This window comes from Anolis sagrei, chromosome 2, assembly GCF_037176765.1.
Source record: "Anolis sagrei isolate rAnoSag1 chromosome 2, rAnoSag1.mat, whole genome shotgun sequence".
Lineage (NCBI taxonomy): Eukaryota > Metazoa > Chordata > Lepidosauria > Squamata > Dactyloidae > Anolis > Anolis sagrei.
Window position 1 is genome coordinate 206,422,292 of NC_090022.1, and position 20,116 is coordinate 206,442,407.

Below are 20,116 nucleotides of genomic sequence, written 5' to 3' on the forward strand. Positions count from 1 at the left end.
ATTAACACACATTCGCACTAAGGGAGACACAATGCAAGAACTGTACCATATTACATTGTATTACCTAAGTATTATAATGTATGTACTTTAGAATATAGTTCTCTAAGGATATTATTATTATTATTATTATTATTATTATTATTATATTATTATAACTTTATTTGTACCCCACTAGCATCTCCCAAGGGATTCGATGCGGCTTACACAGGCCGAAGCCCCAAAAACACAATACAACAATACAATACCAAGCAAATTAAAAACAGTTAAGCAGGAAAACAATAACAATAACAATACAACAAGACACTATTAAAACTGGGCCGGCCGGAGTAGGGGTACAGGGTTAAAAGTGCTGATGTGGCAGGAGGGATATGGGATTAAATATAAGTGCGGTGTGCAGTGTGCAGTGATCTTGGTTCTACTAAGGTGCTTCTAGGATTTGGTGCTGGAGGTTCCTAATCTGAAAAGGCACATCGGAACAGCCAGGTTTTCAATTCCTTCCTGAAGACTGCCAATGTAGGGGCTTGTCTGAGATCTTTCGGGAGGGCGTTCCAGAGTCGGGGGGCCACCACAGAAAAGGCCCTGTCTCGCGTCCCCACCAAGCTCGCTTGCGACGCGGGTGGGATCACGAGCAGGGCCTCTCCAGATGACCGGAGTGAGCGTGTGGGTTCGTAGACAGCGATACGGTCACGCAGGTAGGGTGGTCCCAAACCATTCAGAGCTTTGTAGGTAAGCACCTGCACCTTAAATTGGGCTCGGAAAATAAACGGCAGCCAATGGAATAAATATGGTATATATTTTAGACTAAGAGCTGGTAGACTAAGGCTGTCACTTGTTTTACTTAATGTTAAGAGTTCGGGCTTTTGAATGTCATATAAAACTACTGACATAAAAACCCCACCTGTACCTGTGACTGCATGGAATAACACAATTTCAATCTAGGGAGAAGGGCATCACATATATGTGATGGGATGATGATTTAAATCTCACTTGTGAACTGTCTCAAGCAAATCTCTTTTGCTGTCTGTAGTCGTTTACAGAACTAATGCCCAAAGCATTAAGACCTACCTCATGAAAAGGAACAAACTGCAAGGACTGTGCCTAAATACATTAAATTCAGCAAGTGCAGGCCCCATGAAAATAGTCAAATGCATGAACAATCAGAAACAGGAGATCCAAGTGCCTATATGATAAGAATGTCCCTAACAAGTCCTCAACTGATTTGCCACAATAAAGAATTAATATAAAATCACTTCCTTTCTTTTTCTTCTTCTTGACAATTCACTTCCCATTCTTGCCATCAAGAGAAAGTGTTTACATAGTTTTCCTAGATGGGCCTAAAGAAATAAACAAACAAGTGATAAAGCATTGAAGAACTTTACCTTATTTGTTTCCTTGCCAGATGGAATCCTGGCTAATAAGCTTTCAACAAGATGGAGTTTTGTAAATCCAGAGCCTTCATCAGGAATGGGCAAAGGGGCATTCCTTCCAATTTCTCCCAATGCTGTACATGCAGCTACTGCCAAAAGTGGTGAAGTACTATCCAAAAAAGACCCTGGTAAAAAGAAAGGGATTCCTCTTTTTAAAAGCCAGCTGGTTGGAGCTTTCATTCTGCCGCTCAGAACAGATCCCACATTGACTTCAACTCCACCTCCTCCCGTCTGTCATTTACAGAGTGGCTTATTTTATATTTGTAGGAGAATCTTCAAAGACTGCCTCCGTACCACAGTTGATTCCCCCCCCCCCTCCTTTGGATCAGAAGTATCTCATAGTCAGAATGGGAGCTTTTATCCACAGAAAGCTTAGGCTGGATTCAAACCACTGATCCAAAATTTAAGGAGCACTAAAGATTTTCAAACTGTATTATTTTACATTAGATATTATCAAGAATGAGACTGACAACATTATATAGTATAATATCATAAACACAGGAAGAACATTACTTTAATGCTCATTCTACAACCACTTTAGGGATGGGCAACGTCTCTATAATTAAGGGCTGGTCCATTCTTCAGACAGTAGTCCAAGGAGGATCAAGGAGAGCATATCTACCAACTAATGGCTTCAGAAGTTAGTAGGCTATACAATAAAGATGGGGTCATATAAAGCAAAAAGCCTCTTTCTGCTGCAGTTCTATATATTTATTTACGACATTTATATGCCGCCCTTCTCACCCCGAAGGGGACTCAAAGCGGCTTACAAAGTATATATTACATACAATATATTATATTATTAGCATAGTACAATATAAACATTGCTATATTGCACCATACAACTATATAGTAATATTAGTAATATTACATGTAATATAAATATATAACTATAATATCATATTGTTATTATTATTATATTGCATTGCATTATAATATTATAAATACTATATGGATATACAATATATTATATTATTAGAATAGCACAGGAGACAAGGTGGAGTTTTTCAAGTTTTGAGTTTTTCAAAGCAGTTTTTGGGATGCATGAAAAGCTGAAGTTGGAAGATCTCTACTATTCAATCCACTGTATGATCCTGCTCATAATGTCTTACTCGACTTAAGTACCAAAATAACAAAAAATAAATGCAATATTATAGGTTAGAGATTACTATTTAATGAGGGCTCTTTGACAAAGTATCCTGAACAGGATTTTTTTCCCTAAAAAATAGTCAAAAGATTCCATAATTGGTTTTAAAAAGCTTGTGCTTTCCTGATCCATGCAAAGAACCAAGGGAGTCAATGTGTTCACTGACCTATAGTTTCTGTTGTTGACTTGATCAGTTGGTCTTGTTCTGGAGCAATAATTGTATTTGGATGTTCAAGGTCGTGCAATTCTACCATCCCAGTTTTTCTCTTTGACAAATACCGTCCAACAGTGAATCCTAGAGCCAACAAGGATCCATGCTGCAGTTCCAAATTCTGAAGATAAAGAACAACAATCCACAAGTTACAAATAAGATAGGTTCTGCAGGTTTATTCTTAAGATGAATTTGTTTGTAAGTTAGAACAGGTACATTTTTTAAGTGTAACTCCAACTAAAGATATGTATGTATATAGTATAGTCTCGCTTATCCAACCTTTGCTCATCCAACGTTTTGTATTATCCAAAGCAGTCTGCCTCCCGCCTGGATCCACAGCTGTTTAAATACATTGTAATGTTTTGGTGCTAAACTCGTGAATACAGTAATTACTACATAACGCTACTGTATATTGAACTGCTTTTACTGCCTATTTGTTGTAAAACATGATGTAATATAATTTGACGTTTAATAGGCTTTTCCTTAATCTCTCCTTATTAGCCAACATTTTTGCTCATCCAACATTCTGCCGGCCCGTTGGATAAGTGAGACTCAACTGTATTAGCTTGGATCACATAGGGAAGGGTTAACACCCTCCCCTATGTGATTTTGCTATCTGTGCCCGTCCAGAAGATTTCACCTCACTTTCTGTCCCTGTGATCATTGGATTTTGAAAAAAAATGGCTTGTTGTGGAAACAAGGATTGGTGATAAAGCTTTAATACAGACACCTTCCCCCATGATAACACTTTCAGAGTGAATTTCCCTTCTGAGGGGTAGCTTTCTCTCACTTCCTGTTCTTAACTATGAGTCATTTGTAAGTCAGATGTTTGTAACTCAGGGACTGCCTGTATTATGATGCATTAAATCAAGGCTGCAACCTTATATAGACAACTTTGATTTTAGGAGGCCACACTGCACTCCACCCATCAGGACCTTGGAGAACCACAACTGCATGAGGAAATTTTTATTGCAGTCCACATATTCTCTAAAGCCCACAAGGGGACACATTCGTTTCACTTCCAGCTCACTTCCTTTTGAAAGAAAAGCCTAATCTTGAACATAAAAAAGCCTAGCCTCTAACCGTTTTGTATGACAGGCTTTCCACGGCTCCGAAAACTTAACTGTAGGGCCAGCTTTGTACCGTAGATAACGGATTTATTGTGAATCACACCCTCTTATGAAGAAGTTATAGAAATCCTGAAGAAGGGGAGCTCCCCTGAAACAAGGCATCTCAACCCGGGGACCCTTGTAGGACATTATTTTGGACTATAGTTTACTTTCTCAAGGACTATTCCAGTGTTTAATTCATTACTTCTAAGACTGTGTAAATATTTTCTCAATGCTTACCCTCTGTTTTGAAAGCTCAAATGAAAGAGTGAAGATACAAACTCTGGCTACAATAAATTACCTCTGTTAAGAGGAAGAATATATATCATTTGGAAGAGTGAATCTATAACTCTCAAGCCACGAGTAAACTCCAGAAGGAAATGACCAAGTAGCATTTAGGCTTATACTTTATGTTTTTTCTTTGTGTTTTATTTGCAGTTTAAACCAATTAACATAGTTAACGATAACACAGCATGGTGTGGATAACAGTTTGCAAATTTCGTTTTGTTATTGGTTATAGATATCTGTGTTTCTTCGACCTCACTTTTCTGGTCGTAACTTTGCTTTTGTGCAAAATTATATTTTTTCCATTTTCTTATGCTATTTAATGGTAAACTCTTCCTAATTAGTTTAATTTATTTTAGATCAGAAAAAGAAATGAAAGAGTGACACCTGAGTATTTCTACATTTTCATAAACATTAAGGAAAATAAAGAAAGTTTGCCAACTCTCTTACATGATTGTCCTTTGCTGTTTTTATCAGTTGCTGAACGGATGTTTTAAATTCGTTTTCTGAAACTGTTGACAACACTACCGAATAAAATAGAGCAGCCAGCTCCCGCATTTCTTCTTTATTGGTATTCATAAGGCTCTGAAAAGGTTAAAACAGAATAAAATGTTAAATATGCAATGTATTTTACTAACAATGTCAATACCATAAGGCTGATCTTATAGTCAAACTTCTTCTTAGTAGTATTATTCATGTGTACCCTGCCTTAAACTCAAAATATGTATGAAAATAATTTTGTTGAAACACAATTTCAAAAGTAAAATGCTGTTAAAAACAATCTAAAACAAATCAGCACCTTCTGGTCCTAGTCTTTAAAAATGTTCTGTTTTAAAAGACCTGTCTGAAAAAAAGTTAAGACTGGATAAGAAACAGCTGAATAGCATGAACCTCAAAGTTAAAATGATTTTTTTTAGAGTTTGAACAGTCCACCCCCCAGCCAAGAAGCAGGAAAATCACATTCAAAGCACCCTCAACAGATGGTCATCCACCCTCTGCTTAAAAGCCTTCAAAGAAGAAGCCTCCACCACACTCTGGGGCAGAGAGATCCACTGTCAGGAAGTACTTTCTAATGTTCAGGTGGAATCTCCTTTCCTGTAGTTTGAAACATGCCTAGCTCTTTCAACTGCTCCTCATAGGGCTTGTTTTCCAAACCCTTGATCATTTTAGTCACTCTTCTCTTGATACACTCCAGCTTGTCAACATCTCCCTTCAATTGTGAAGCCCAGAATTGGACACAGTATTCCAGGTGTAGTCTGACCAAGGTAGAAAGAGGTCTAGCATGACTTCCCTGGATCTAGACACTACGCTCCTGTTTATGCAGGCCAAAATCCCATTGGCTTTTTTAGCCACTTCATCACATTGTTGGCTCATGTTTAACTTGTTGTCCACGAGGACAAGATCTTTTTCACACATACTGCTGTTGAGCCAGGCGTCCCCCATTCTGCATCTCTGCATTTCAGTTTTTTCTGCCTAAGTGGAGTATCTTGCATTTGTCCCTGTTGAACTTCATTTTGTTAGTTTTGACTCATGTCTCTAATCTGTTAAGATCATTTTAGAATGATGTAGTAAAGGAAATCCCAATGTCAGCGCTACTTCTGTTGGCTACATAAATGAATTTACATTCAGAATATGGAAGAATCATCTTTATGAACTATAATTTCTGGAATCCTCGGAAAACATGGCTTATGCCTTGCTGAATGAAGGTTTTAAGGTTTACAGTTGTGAAAAGTCATCTCTCAACACTTTTTACAATGCTTTTCTAACACTATGGCTGCATACAATGCAAGCAAATGAACAACCAGACCAGGAAATCTTAAGATAGACCGAGCACCAGCACTAACAGTAATCAATACAGCTCCAAAACATTTTATTTCTAATATTGGAAATGGCCTTAGGAAACTCAGTCTTGAAAGGCAATTCTGTGATATTTATTGAAAAATCTGGCCATTAAGAGATATTTGATTAACAAACATGTGACAGCGCCCATTTTAACCCAGTCAAATGCCATCTCTCTATCTCTTGGCAGGGATATGGTTCTTCCCCTAATCAGGAAAAAAAAACATTTATATAAGTTAAACAATATCTCTTTCCTTGAACATACCTTGATCCAATCCATCTTGTCAACAAATCTCACAGCCAATTTTTCAGGATAGACTGAAACAACTTCCAGTAGACAGTACATGACTGCCAAACCTACATGGCATTTGTTTAAAAAAATTAAAAACAAGAGAGGAGGGTCAACAGTGCCAAGCTATTAACATTGCAATGTCTGGAAAAAATAACTCATGCTTTTATATGTTCTTTCATACAGTTGTATTTACTGATAAAAAAATTCACCTTGCATTCACATATAAAAACCCCAAATGCCAGTAACATTCCAAACACACACATATGGGTCATTCCATGCCAAATGGTCTAAAATTTTAAAAAGCTCCCACCATCATGTTCTCCAATTTTGTTCACATTTTAGCTGTAGTACCAGTCAGGAATTAAACTAAGTTTCCCAAAATTAGAGGTCTCTAACTGGAATTGCTGCTAATCTAGACCTTCTTATCTGAAGGGTAGGCAGTCCGCGTGCACACAACATTTAACAAAACACCATTTTTGGGCTCTAATAAAATTGAAACTAAATGTATAAGAATGGCTAGTAAATTGAAATCCTGTACAGTTTTTTTCTGCTGATTCCAATGAAATTAATTTTAACATTATGGATGCAAAATCCAGTCAAACAAGTTGATTCAAACTGTGCATGAAAATGTGTCGCGATTCATTGTGACAAATTTTGATCAATATTCAGACTGCAACAAGTTCCATGCAAATGAAGATATGGACTTGACATTTTGACCAAGCATTATGCTTGTGCTGGACATAGTAGTGCCAGATTTGCAACTCTCCAGCATCTATAGCCATCCTGCAGGATCTTTTCAAATTTGGCACTGTCAGCACAAATGGTAAAATCTACCAAAGTTCAAAGCCAATTATTAAAGAAGAGACTATCTGAATATGCTTGTGAATGGCATCATCTGAAAGAGAAAATTTTGCTTTCAAAGACTGATATATTTTTGTTTTGCAATGCAACCATTAAGTATCCATTTACTTCGGTCAAAATATGGTATATTTTGTGCATTTATGCATTATGCTTTATGCATCCTCATGACAATAGGAAAGGATTTTGGGTTGCGACACTGGATTTCCGGGTTTAATTTTTGTTTTCCTAGCATTTTAATATTATCTGGTAAATGAATGTATTGGCTGATGTGTTTGATGTTTTAAGATGATTTTACTGTTTTCATGTTTTATTGTATTTTTTGATGTATATGTTTTAAGCATTGTTGATGCCTATGTGAGGCCGCTCTGAGTCCCTTTGTGGGGAGAAGGGCAGGAAAGAAATGTATGAAATAAATAAATAAATAAAATGGTTCTGCTAGTTCATTTGATTAGCTGCTAAGATGCAATATTTGCTGATTTCCAGAACAACTTTTTGCTGTTATTCCAGCTCCATCGGCAATATAGTTTCCCTGAAATCATTCTCTTCAAGACTCCTGTTTGATACCGTAGCCCAGGGGTCCTCAAACTTTTTCATCAGAGGGCCAGGTCACAGTCCCTCAAACCGTTGGAGGACCGGAATATAATTTGGAAAAAAATGAATCCCTATGCACACTGCACATATTTTATTTGTACTGCAAAAATCACTTAAAAACAATATAATAATTAAAATGAAGAACAATTTTACCAAACATAAACTTGCTAGTATTTCAAGTGTGGGCCTGCTTTTGGCTGATGAGATAGGATTGTTGTTGTTGTTGTTGTGTGCTTTCAAGTCGTTTCCGACTTAGGTTGACCCAGAGCAAGGGCCGGGTAAATGACCTTGGAGGGCCGCATCCAGCCCCCGGGCCTTAGTTTGAGGACCCCTGCCGTAGCCCCTGTGATAGTGATATTTGAAACAACACTTCTTTGTAATATGTAGAAATTTACTTTACACATAGTTTCACATCACAGAACACTACATAAATATTGCTTAGGCATATAAAAGCCCCGGGAGAGGCTAATTACCCAACTGTTCTATGTAGTAATGATCTGATGCAGAATCTTGCATGCATAGCATTTGTAAAACCAAGATAGCTCTAATAGTCAATGAGTAAAACACTTTATGGTTTAGTGTGGTATGTGAAGGCAGCCAAAATTTGGAAAATATCACATGCCCTGACTTTGAAAGGTCCTAAAGGCACTAGACAGCTGAAGTAAAGATGCTAAAACCAAACCACAATCCCGCCATCCATTACATAATTCAGGCAAAGAAAGTAAATCCTGAAACTAACTGGTTTACTTACCTCTGTTGTCATCTTGGGTTATGTATATCTCAACTTCACACTTGATTTGAGAAACTGCTTTGGAATAAGCTATTCTAATAATTAGAATAGCTTCTTCCAATTACTACTGAAATCAGCAACTAAAGCAGGCCCTTGGTCTCCTCAATTCAATTCAAGGTGCAAGTTATTACCTACAAAGCCCTATATGCTTCAGGTCCAACCTATCTTCAAGACGGCATCTCTTTCTATGAACTGATGTGAGCTTTGAGATCAGCAGGGGAGGCCCTTCTCTCAGGTCCACCACCATCACAAACACAGTTGGTGGGGACAAGAGAGAAGGCCTTCTCTGTAGTGGCTCCCCGGCTCTGGAATACCCTCCCAAAAAAGATTAAGTTAGCCCTCACCCTTGACTCCTTCTGATCCAGCCTAAAATAATGGCTTTTTAAGCAGGCTTTTGGCCTCAAGTAGACTGAAATGGGCCCATATGAGGTTGACACTTTGGCACTTAAATTGTTAGGAAACAACAAAACTAAACTGGATCTCCTTTTCTCCCTTGAAAGAAGACATAAATCTGTATGTAATGCAGCATCTGCATGACAAGATGCCAAGCCAAGCCACACTGTTGACTCACCCACACAGAACCCGAAAGCAGGGAAGATGGAAGAGTGAGAAGCGGAGCTGCCGAAATCCCGCGATACTGGAAGTGTTGCCACTTCCGGTGTCGCTGTGATGAGAAGAAGGGATGTAAGAGGGGAATGGGAAAAGCTGGTGTGCTGAAGGCAATGGGATGCATGAATAATGGAAGTACAAAGCCCCGCTACTTAAGCAGTTGGGGAATGGAAGATTAGAAATGTTAAAAAATTAAATAAAAATGTATTAGCAGGTTGACTCCTGGCAAAAGAATCCGACCACCTCTAAATGCTTTTCTTGGAAATGTAACTTCTCTAGCATCAAATAAATACCACTAATACAACTAAGCACCCCTGAGACATCTTGTAGCTGAGGAAATTTAAAATGACACTTCAAAATTAATCCTTGTCCATTGTTAGAATTATTCCGGCACTGTTCATCTAAGCCAGTGGTCCGTGGATCACCAGTGGTCCGCAAGAACTGAAATATGGCCTGTGGCCTCGCTGTTACTACACTGTTGCAGAGAGAGCGACTAGTCTCACGAAACATTCTTACAGCGCAGAGGCTTATTAAATATGGTTTTCTGTGGGCGAGCAGATGGCAACTACTGGATAGCATATGTTCTGTATCAGAAACTAGAACTGATGTGGTCTATTCAATGCAATTTTCTGAATCAGCACCCCAAATAACCAAACTGAATCTAAAGTTGACTAAAAACTGATTCGTAAATCTTTTGGTACTAATGTTGCAGAGTGGTCCATGGTCAAAGTGGTCTCTGGCCAAAAAAAGGTTGGGAACCACTAAGCTTTTGGAGCTCAGTAAAACGTTCGTTCTTTGGTTAATTTATTCACCTATATCACGCTGAATTGCTTGAAATGTTTATGTTGTTTCTGTCATGGTGTCTTTGAATATAGGGCAGGTTAGAATTTTTTTCACAAACAAGCATACAGAAGATGATTGAAAGAAGAGTGATGTTCAGTCAAAAGGATTGGGGGGCATAAAACTATAGAGAATAAGTTCACCAATAGCTATGGACCATCAAAGCAAAATGGAGCTTCCCGATAGAGAAGCTATGTACAACTGGAGTTGTTATTTCTTCGAGACCAGGAGGAGAACATGGCAAAGGGGAAACAGTGCCAGACAAGATAGCTCTAAGTCGATTGCATCACATTTGCTCCAATGTTCTTAGGAAGTGGTCATCTCCACGTCTAACACAATGACTGCTGGCAGTCAATGAATTTGTTCACCCAAAGTATCCAGCCAAGCAATACTTTTATGAAGTCGGTAATACACTAAGAGCTTCTTCTTTGTAGCTCATGATTTCTCACCTCCAACACCAGAGAGCAGCTGCTGAAGAAGACTTATGTAGATCTGCACAGGGTTGCTCTCGCCACCCTTTGATGAAGAGGATGTTATAACATGCCCAGACAGCAGGTTCCTTATGTAACGGCCAATGGCAGGAGCCTGGTCTTCTTGCATATCTGCTAAACTCTGAGAGGTGGGTACTACGCCAGCACTGTGAGCAAGACACATCCTGAGATATAGGACTATCTGAGCAGAGACAAAAAAAAGAAAAGATAAGAAAACAGGATGCCTGATAAAAGCAAACAAACATTGCTAACAATCAGAAGGTAGGTAATTATCTCTCACACTATTCAGTAATTGTGGCCAAAATCTCTCCAGAGAACTATACAGATGGAGAATCCCTTATCGGAATTGCTCAGATCACAAATGTTTTAGATTTCTAAGATAGATAGATAGATAGATAGATAGATAGATAGATAGATAGATCAAAAAATGACCCAGGATTATATTCACACATAGGCAAAAATATGTAGGATGCTATCCTATGGGTCTAATTCTCACTGGGACTAGTAACTAGATTCAAAACTACATACCTATGGCTATTATGACAACAAGCACAAGTTGTAGTCAGACATAACCTTCCCATTCACATACCTCTCCAAAAGTAGCTGGGTTGAAAGGCATGACAGTAGTCCCAGTCATGTATTTAGCAGGAGTTTTCATTCTGTGAGAAGCCTAAAATGAAATAAAACAAAACTGTCAAAGGTTCACGCAGCATTTACTCAAAAGCCTCGTTGTCATGCTATTGGAATTAAAAATGTATTGCCCAACAGTAATTTACAGTGCTGTGCTTTTTTCTTTGGGTTACTATAACAACTCTCAGGATGAAGTTTTCAAAAAGTGAAGGAGAAATACTGCATAATTCTGCCCAGAAACTACAAGCTTGAAGGAGCCACAAGGAAGAGAACTGAACCAAAATGGAAGTACATGCTCAAAGTGAGATTGCTTTGTTGATCAATAAATAACATATAACTTTTTCAATTACTATATAACATTACATGCATCTCTTCCTTCAAAGGCTTAGAAAGGTGTATGTGTTGTTTGCCAAGTGTTCTTCCACTTTTACAGCTTTCAGAGCCAGGTTATCCTGTCCACAGCATTAGAAGTGTGGCAGATGCCTTTAGATCAGACATGGGCAAACTTCAACCCTTCAGGTGTTTTGGACTTCAACTCCCACAATTCCTAACAGCCTCAGGCCCTTTCCTTTTCTCCCTTAGTTACTGAAGGACCAAAATTTGTTCATGTCTGCTTTAGAGTATGCTCTTGCTCAGGAGAAAATGGCTGGATCCACATGCATTATATGGCAGTGTAAATCCAACCTATGTTACACAGGGTTGACTCCAGTATTCAGTATTAATTAAGCCAGAGTTATGTACCTTCTCTTGGATATACTGGACCATTTCTGGGAATGAAGGCATCTGTTTACCAGCACTTTCCTTTTCATTTTTACTGGGAAATGTTCTCAGTGCACGCTGTGCTTCCCCGTGTACCTCCTCTCGCCTTCCAAAACAAAACAAAAACAGTTTGCACACATAGAGATCACTCATACACCAATCAAATCAAGCTCTTTCTTCACTCTGAATCAATGGCTAGTTCACATGTAATGCACAACATTAACTCAGTGTTAGATACATAAGCCTGAATGAGTCTGAGCAAAGTTCAGAGAAATAACCAATGTGCGATTTTCACAGACACCACGAAGAACTCTGAATTAAAGGCTTCAATTTGGGTTCTATGTTGGGAGGGAGGCAGGATATAAATGAATAATACTAAATTAAACAGATATGAAAAACAATCCATTGTTTACAGTTGGGAGGAAACCGACTAATTTCCACATAATGATATGCCAGAAATCTTCTAAATTTGGGACTGATTATATAGGAGGAGGAGAGAGGAAGGAGTATCTCAGCCAGAGGTTCTGCAGATTTTCTTTTCTATGTATTTTGTGCTTAATGTATTAGTTTGGATAATATAGCAACTGGGCAAAGGGCACACTTTTCAGAGAACTGGAAGCGCTTGTAGAGCAATATTCTTTTTTCATGACCTTCCAGTGTTCTGGATATATCATAAATATGGAAGGTCTAGTTAGCAGCCATGAGTTATCATTGATATATATTTTTATAATTTTCCTCATTTTTTTAAAAAAATACACCTAAGATGGCCACTTCTGCGCCCTTCAATTGGTCTACAGGGCAACCTGTTAACCATTAAGCTAAAACTCCCAAAATTATTTGAATCCCTAATCAATATAAATGAAATCATGTGTTCCTTAATCTTCATGTGGGAATGATTTCATCAGTGGAAGTCCCCAACGGGAATGTTGCCTTGGTATCTTTCCTGTATAAAGTCAGTCTCCACATACTGGTTTGCTCTGCTGATAGCTTTAATGGGTATTTCTTCCCCCATAGAAAGTATAATCATAAACTGGAACAGCCATGCGCTAACAGCATAACAAAAGACAAATTCATCAAAATTATCAACAGCAACCCCCTTGCATCTCCAGCCACAAGAGCATGCAGTTACATACAGAATTTGCTACCTTCCCTACTTATTAAACTTACGGATCTCCTGCTGCTAAAAGTAGCAAGTATCTTGAAGGAATGTGATCTGAAGGGAACACTGTGCTGGCAAACTTTACTGCCACCTGACGTACTTGGACTTGAGGCTTAAAAATAAAAGAGAAGGAAAAATCAACAAACTATTGAAACACACAGGAGCTTCCTTGAGGCAAATGCAATAAAAGGCAATTACGGAGACAGGGCCCCCACTCCATTTATAGTTCAGCTCAAGGAGCAAAGCCACTTCAAATGCTTAGGTAGGAATCAGAATGACTGATACTAGGAGGCAGCAGGTAATGCCATTCCTTCAACATATTTCACCCTTTTGCCCAATGCAACTGCAAGTGGTAAGCAAACAAAGCTGAATCATTTCAAGCGCTGCCAAAATTGGTGGACCAAAATACATAGCATGGCATAGCATAGCATAGCACAAGGATGCATCCAACCTGTAAAATCAATGCAGTTTGACAATACATTAACTGCCACAGCTCAATACTATGAATTTGTTAGACCTCTAGTCATACAAGATCTTTGGCCTTCTCTATCAAAAAGTGCTAGAGCCACACCAAATTACAAATCTCAGGATTCCACAGAAATGAGAGTGGTAAAAAAACGTAGATGCATCCTAAGTCTAGGGCAAAGAAATGAGTTTTCAAGATAGTAATACATGTCCAGATAACGTGAAGCCTTCCTCGCTTGTGAAGTTCCTGGCCCTGAGCACCCAGCCCTTCTGTCCACCTTTCTTTTTTTGGGGAAAATGGAAATCTCCAAAACCTTTTGGAGATTTTATGATCTTTAGAAAGGCATGACCTTGTTAGAAGTCACAATCTTTGAAAAATGATGCCAAAACCTTTTGGTAAAAGTATGGCCTGTTAAGAGTCATAATCTTTTTGGAAAATGGCATTCACCAGCATTCATGCAAGACAACTAGGTTTCTCAGCTGTTAAACAGATGTCCTAAATATCTCTTGAACAAAGATATGCCAATGCACAAACATACGTACATATATATTTCAGAATTTCAGAAACGTTCCTTTTTAGTTGCCCAAAAAGATCTACTCTCCCTTAAAATATATTTGCCTTTAAATCATGCTCTCAAGAGACAAAAATAAGCATACTCCTTCAAAAGTTATATAGGTGGTTTACTAACAAACTTCATGTATTCAGCATACAGGTACTTTGCTTATCAATCCAGTTACAAAGAGATTTGAAGTAGTTTCTCTGTGTATGTAACACAGGGCATCTTTCTGATAATCAATAGTCCATAGTCCAAAGCATCTCTCTATTCTGAGAGTCTCTGTCTAGTCTCAAAGCATACAGTTCCTGCATTGAAGTCTAAACTGATCTGTTCCTGCTGTCTTCCAAAGGCACACAGTTCCTACTGAAGTATCTACATTGAAAGTCTAATGCTTCTGCCCTTCTAAAATGAAGAGATAGAAGTAGTGGCTACAAACAAGGGAATTCAAATGAATAAATAAGCAATAAAATTCCCTCATTTGTAGCCACTACTTTTATCTCTTCTCTTCTAAGATTTTGGCAACATAAGATACATAAGGTAAGTAATGGCATTCTGACTAATCTCTACATGGAAGCAATTGACACTATCACAAAAGCTTTCGCTGTTCTGTGTGGTGGTTCAATTCATATACTACTTTGTCTGCAAATATATAATTACCTGCAAACCATTTGGCAAGAAAGAATAAATACAGTACAGTGATTTAGAAAATCATGAGGCACCGTCCAAGCAGACAGAAATGTCAGAAGAGCCAGAATTTATTGTTATAGTTATACAAACTTGTACATAAGTCCCGCCATCTTCAAAGGATAAACATGGAAAAATATCTAGTATCGATTACCTGTTAACCTACCTTAATCAGGTTAGAGGCCACAAGTGCCTCCATTAGTGTGCGTGGTGCTCCTTCTAAACTAGTGTATGCTCCAACCATCATAGACAAGGCCTCCTGAATAGCAAGTCTAGTATCAGGGTCTTCCTGAAATAAGATACATTTGGTTAGTATCTATCATGCCCTCAACAGATAAAACAAATAATTTCCTAAATGAAAAATATTAAAATTAAAAATATCACCAACCTTAGAAAGGGCTTCAAAAAACTGCTGAACTAGTGCCAGGTCCTTGGTGAACAACTGAGGTATTCGGCTGAAACATAGTGTAATCAGAGGTTAATAAAATGCACCTGAAAACATTACCTAAATGCAAATTGTTTGCCTTTTCCAATGGGAAGTTTTTTAAAAAAAATTATCACCAAATATCGCCAAGACCTGAGGCAATTTTTTTGAAGATGACTGGTAATTTTTATGCACAGTCCATGAAGCATGCCACTACTTGGCTAATTAAATTACTTTATTAGAAGTTTTAAATTATGCAAAGAACAATTTGGCATTCAGATCAATGCTCCATTTCAAAATAGATTCCCTCCCAAGTACTTCAGTAGCCTATCTACTCTTTCTCCCCACTCCCCAAATGTAAGCTCTCAAGTGCTGTCAAAAGACACAGTCTATTCTATAGTCTACATAACATTACAAGTGCTATATGGTGCATGATGTTAACCACCCTACCTACTGCTAGAGTAACAAATAGCATTAGTAAAATTAGTTAATATGATTAGAAATATTTTCTGTTACCTGGAGAGTTTTCCAACAGCTGAATAAGCCATCGACAGTAGCTTGGGCTCCTTCAATTATATAAAAAAAAATCAAAAGAAAGAACTAATAAAGAATACACATTCAAGTGTCCTCGTTTATTACACTTCATGCTGGACTTTCCCTTTCCATATATTTCCTGATAAAACATGTTTCAAAAGCACAAAAATCCATAAATACAATTATCTATAGGAAATTCCTTCAAAAATGAAGAATGGGGCTGTATTCTAAAGGCAGAGATGAACAAAATGATAGCTGGTGACAGGCATGGGCAAACTGCAGCCCTCCAGTATTTTGGGATTTCAATTCCTAACAGCAGTAGGCTGTTAGAAATTGTGGGAGTTGAAGTCCAAAACACCTGGAGAGCCGAAGTTTGCCTATGCCTGGCCTATGGCAACAAAACCATTCCCACACCTTTTAACTTTGAATCCCACCCATGGGAAAAAGCGGGATATAAATAAATAAATAATAATAACTTTATTTTTTAGGTCTTGCACAGTGTGAAATAATGCAATATTCAGAAGCAGTGTAACAAATTAAGACAAGAATTTGAAAATGCTCAAGCATAACTCCAGATATAAAATATTTGCATTTTTGTCCTGCAAATTTAATCAATTTTATCTAAGTAAGACTTATTCAAATATTACATCCTAATGCAGTTTCTAGTTATTTCAGAGGTAAGGCATGTACATCGAGAAAAAAGGAAAAGAAACTATATTTTTAATTCTAACTGCGCACAAGCAGAAGATTGAGCAGTTCTCCCTAAATTAGTGGTTCTCAACCTGGGGTCCCCAGATGTTTTTGGCCTACAACTCCCAGAAATCCCAGCCAGTTTACCAGCTGTTAGGATTTCTGGGAGTTGAAGGCCAAAAACATCTGAGGACCCCAGGTTGAGAACCACTGCCCTAAATGATTGCAGATTTCCAGCAGATCCCAGATAGTACATCCATTGCATCATGCAAAAACTTGGGAGTTCAGAGAGTTTAAAAAAGATTGTGCCTGTGCATCTCCAAAAGAATAGGACCCCACAGCAGTGCAATGGGTTAAACCCTTGTGCCAGCAGGACTGCTGACCAGAAGGTCGGTAGTTCGAATCAGGGAGCAGGGTGTGCTCCCATTTGTCAGCTCCAGCTTCTCATACAGGGACATGAGAGAAGCCTCCCTCAGGATGGTAAACACATCCGGGCACCCCCTGGACAACATCCTAGCAGACAGCCAATTCTCTCACACCATATGTGGCTTGCAGTTTCTCAAGTCGCTCCTGACACGAAAAAAGAAATCCTCAAAAGAATCTATATGCAACAAGAATAGGAAATGCACACAGTAGCAAAGGCGCTGAATGTTATTAAACAAGAATCTGACCATTCAAACAAGGCAAATTCTTTTCTTTATGAGCACTAGTTATTCCATGTTAGGCTCTTCGTTTGAAGCAAATATCAAAGCAATTTCCTAGATATGAACATTTATATGGTGAGCTCTACAATAAATGGCACACTTCAGGAGGAGATTTTGAACTCACCTCTTTATATTCATTAATCAGCTTTGTCAGTCCATTCAAAAGCATTGGGCCTAGTGGCTTGATCTTACTGTCTGGACAACTGAGATTCAATAAAGAAAAGAAGGAGGCACTGTTACGAGTCATTCATAAAGCAAGCATTTTCTTTCATTTCATGATGATTATGATGGTGGTGGTGGTGGTGGTGATGATGATGATGATGATAATACTTTCTTTATATTCCACCCTTCTCACCCTGAAGGGGACTCAAGGCGGATTACAGCACACATACATGGCAAACATTCAATGCCGCTTTGTATAGACAATACACTGACAGACAGAACAGAAGGAGGTGGTTTGTTTCAACTCAGTGTCCAGCTGTTTTTGGTGCCATGGAAGGTTGGGCTCGAGTCCAGTTCAGGGGGTGCTGTTGCTCTATCCTCTATGACTTCCTCCTTTCTTTTGGTCGCCCAACATTTTCTGATTTTTTTTCTTTATGGCATCGTAAAACACCTCCCCCGCTTTTTAGCAGTACCTAATTTCTCTAATTACAGCTAAAGCTGTTTTCAAATTGCTTAGGTAAACAATGAACTAGGCTGACAGTTGGCAGCTCACGCCGACCTGGGGCTTCGAACTTGATAGATCTTATAATTGCTGGTGATTTACCAGCTGTGCTATAACCTCACTGTGACACTAGAGACTAGGCTGAACTTTAACATTAATCAAGAAATCACTTAACTGCACTGACAACCAAAGCTGTATTAGTACATATGTCATAAACACCAAATTACTTACATTACACAAATATGATGCACAAACTGAAGACACAAGGTTCTCAGTTTTGCATTGGTATTTGCTCCAAACAGTCCATCATAGACAACCTACAAGTAAAATAATAATAAAAAATATTAGAACAATTTTTATTTCCATTTCTTTGTCCACAGGAACAATAATCCTTATAATACTTAGCCTAATTTGAGGTGAATTTTACTACCACAAGTTTCTATTGAGGTCAAATATTTTTCATTTTATTTAAAAAATCAGTACATATTTATGAACAGCAGAATCTAAATAAATGATTCCTAAGAAAGATATGTTTTTTCTTGCAACTTCCATTGTAAAATAGTCCAGTACCTATTAAGATACAATCAGCATTACTGTGTGAGAGAAAATATTACCTGAATATTTGCAGGAAATGTTTCTGCAGCCTGTCTGGAACGCAGAAGATGAGGGACAATCTTTAATTTAACCCGTGTGCTGACAGGATCACGTTTCAATTCCGGTTTCAGAACTGCTCCCTGGTATAAAGTGATAATAAGAAACTTTAAAATAGTTTCCAGATTATAAATAGTTTCCAGATAAGTTGGGTTTTTCTAACAATATCAATGTAAAAAGAAACAGAATGCATATGCATAGTTGTGGTTTTTATAAGAGGGATTCAGTTATAAAAATGAAGACATGACTGTAGTCCACCAAATAAGAGAAAAAATGTTACAAGGGCACCTGCTGTAAGTGCAAATTAAGAGAGATGTCAAGCAAAACAGAAACAGCCTCCTTCCAAAATGACACCCATTAAACACAGGAGCCCCAACTTTTAGACTCGGGTTCGGCAGCACAACTACACAAATAACACAACCCAACCAAAAAATATAATCAAATCTTGGACTCTTGCTTTTTAGGCGTGTTCCTAAGGTAATTAGGGGCACTCATTCAGAAATTTGCATTGGAGAGACTGCATCATCCCTAGTTTCTAAGATATGGTTATAACAGTTTCTTATGGACAAGCAGATAAAAACTAGTATATGACATATGTTCTATATCTCAAAACCTGGAGATGATAGGGGGAAACTGGTGCCATTCTTGGAATCAGCAGATCATATATACCCAAGCAACAGGTCTGACAACTGAGGCACCAATGTGTGTTGGCTAGTGATAAAAGCCACATGTGTGAATCCCGTGAAAGTGGAGGAGTGACTGTATATGGAATCTTACTCATATAAGCAAATATACTAGAGATATAAAAGAGAATAGTGAAGAAAAATGTAAGATATGAATATTTAGTCAAAAGAGGAAGAAGGTTTATATTTCAAAAGCACAAGGAAAACCTAAAAGCAGAACCAATCCCTTCTTCTTGCTCTGCCATAGTGTCCCTTATGGCCTTTTTGAATGCTTGGATGGGAAAATGGTGTCCCCATCCCCATGGAAAATTATTGGCAAATAGAAACTGAGCAAAAATATCACCCAGTTATATGAATGACTGCTATAAGGAAAAGTAACCACAAAAGGAAATTTATTCTTCTTCACTTTCAAGTTAATGGGAGAAAAAAGCACATGAATAGCTAATAACTCTGAATGTCACACAGCTGCACTTGACTGGCTACATAAAGCAACAAAACCATATGCAAAAAATACTTTTGTTGAATAAAAACATGTTTAATGTTTTTTAAAAACAAGGAGGAGCACAGAATTTAGAAAGTAAATCTTACCTCCTTGGTTTTTAGTGGTATGTCCCCAAGATACACTTTATATAGCTTATTGATGATCAGTGGATTATTCCAGTCAATTAAACTAAAAATGTTAGAAGAAAATATATATGGTTAAGGATGGGATTTGTTTCACACAAATAATACTAATTCATTGCCTGCAGAGTGTCTCTCTTTCAGGCTAGACCAGTGGTTCTCAACCTGTATGTCCCTAGGTGTTTTGGCCTACAACTCCCAGAAATCCCAGCCAGTTTTCCAGTTGTTAGGATTTCTGGGAGTTGAAGACCAAAACATCAGGGAACCCACAGGTTGAGAACCACTGGACAAGACATTTTCAGTAACTGAGTAACTAGTACATGCATGCACATATAGCCCAAACGTTTCCTACACTAAGTGCAAATCAGTTCTTGGAATTTATACAACTTGCTATTTATT

General features: G+C 38.0%; 1 protein-coding gene across 3 annotated transcripts in view; it reads right to left on the reverse strand.

Moving 5' to 3' along the window:
- ECPAS (Ecm29 proteasome adaptor and scaffold) overlaps positions 1 to 20,116 on the reverse strand; it is a 74,382-nt gene that overhangs the window by 39,852 nt on the left and 14,414 nt on the right. For all 3 annotated transcript variants that reach the window (XM_060762503.2, XM_060762501.2, XM_060762502.2), the window contains 15 exons: positions 19,685 to 19,766; positions 18,377 to 18,496; positions 17,994 to 18,079; positions 17,223 to 17,301; positions 15,687 to 15,736; positions 15,135 to 15,201; positions 14,913 to 15,035; positions 13,049 to 13,152; positions 11,864 to 11,987; positions 11,082 to 11,162; positions 10,451 to 10,673; positions 6,284 to 6,375; positions 4,630 to 4,764; positions 2,741 to 2,906; positions 1,380 to 1,552 (listed from right to left, as the gene is read on the reverse strand). In XM_060762503.2, coding sequence (XP_060618486.2) covers positions 1,380 to 1,552; positions 2,741 to 2,906; positions 4,630 to 4,764; positions 6,284 to 6,375; positions 10,451 to 10,673; positions 11,082 to 11,162; positions 11,864 to 11,987; positions 13,049 to 13,152; positions 14,913 to 15,035; positions 15,135 to 15,201; positions 15,687 to 15,736; positions 17,223 to 17,301; positions 17,994 to 18,079; positions 18,377 to 18,496; positions 19,685 to 19,766 — 1,705 coding nt within the window. The remainder of the gene's footprint in view (positions 1 to 1,379; positions 1,553 to 2,740; positions 2,907 to 4,629; positions 4,765 to 6,283; positions 6,376 to 10,450; positions 10,674 to 11,081; positions 11,163 to 11,863; positions 11,988 to 13,048; positions 13,153 to 14,912; positions 15,036 to 15,134; positions 15,202 to 15,686; positions 15,737 to 17,222; positions 17,302 to 17,993; positions 18,080 to 18,376; positions 18,497 to 19,684; positions 19,767 to 20,116) is intronic.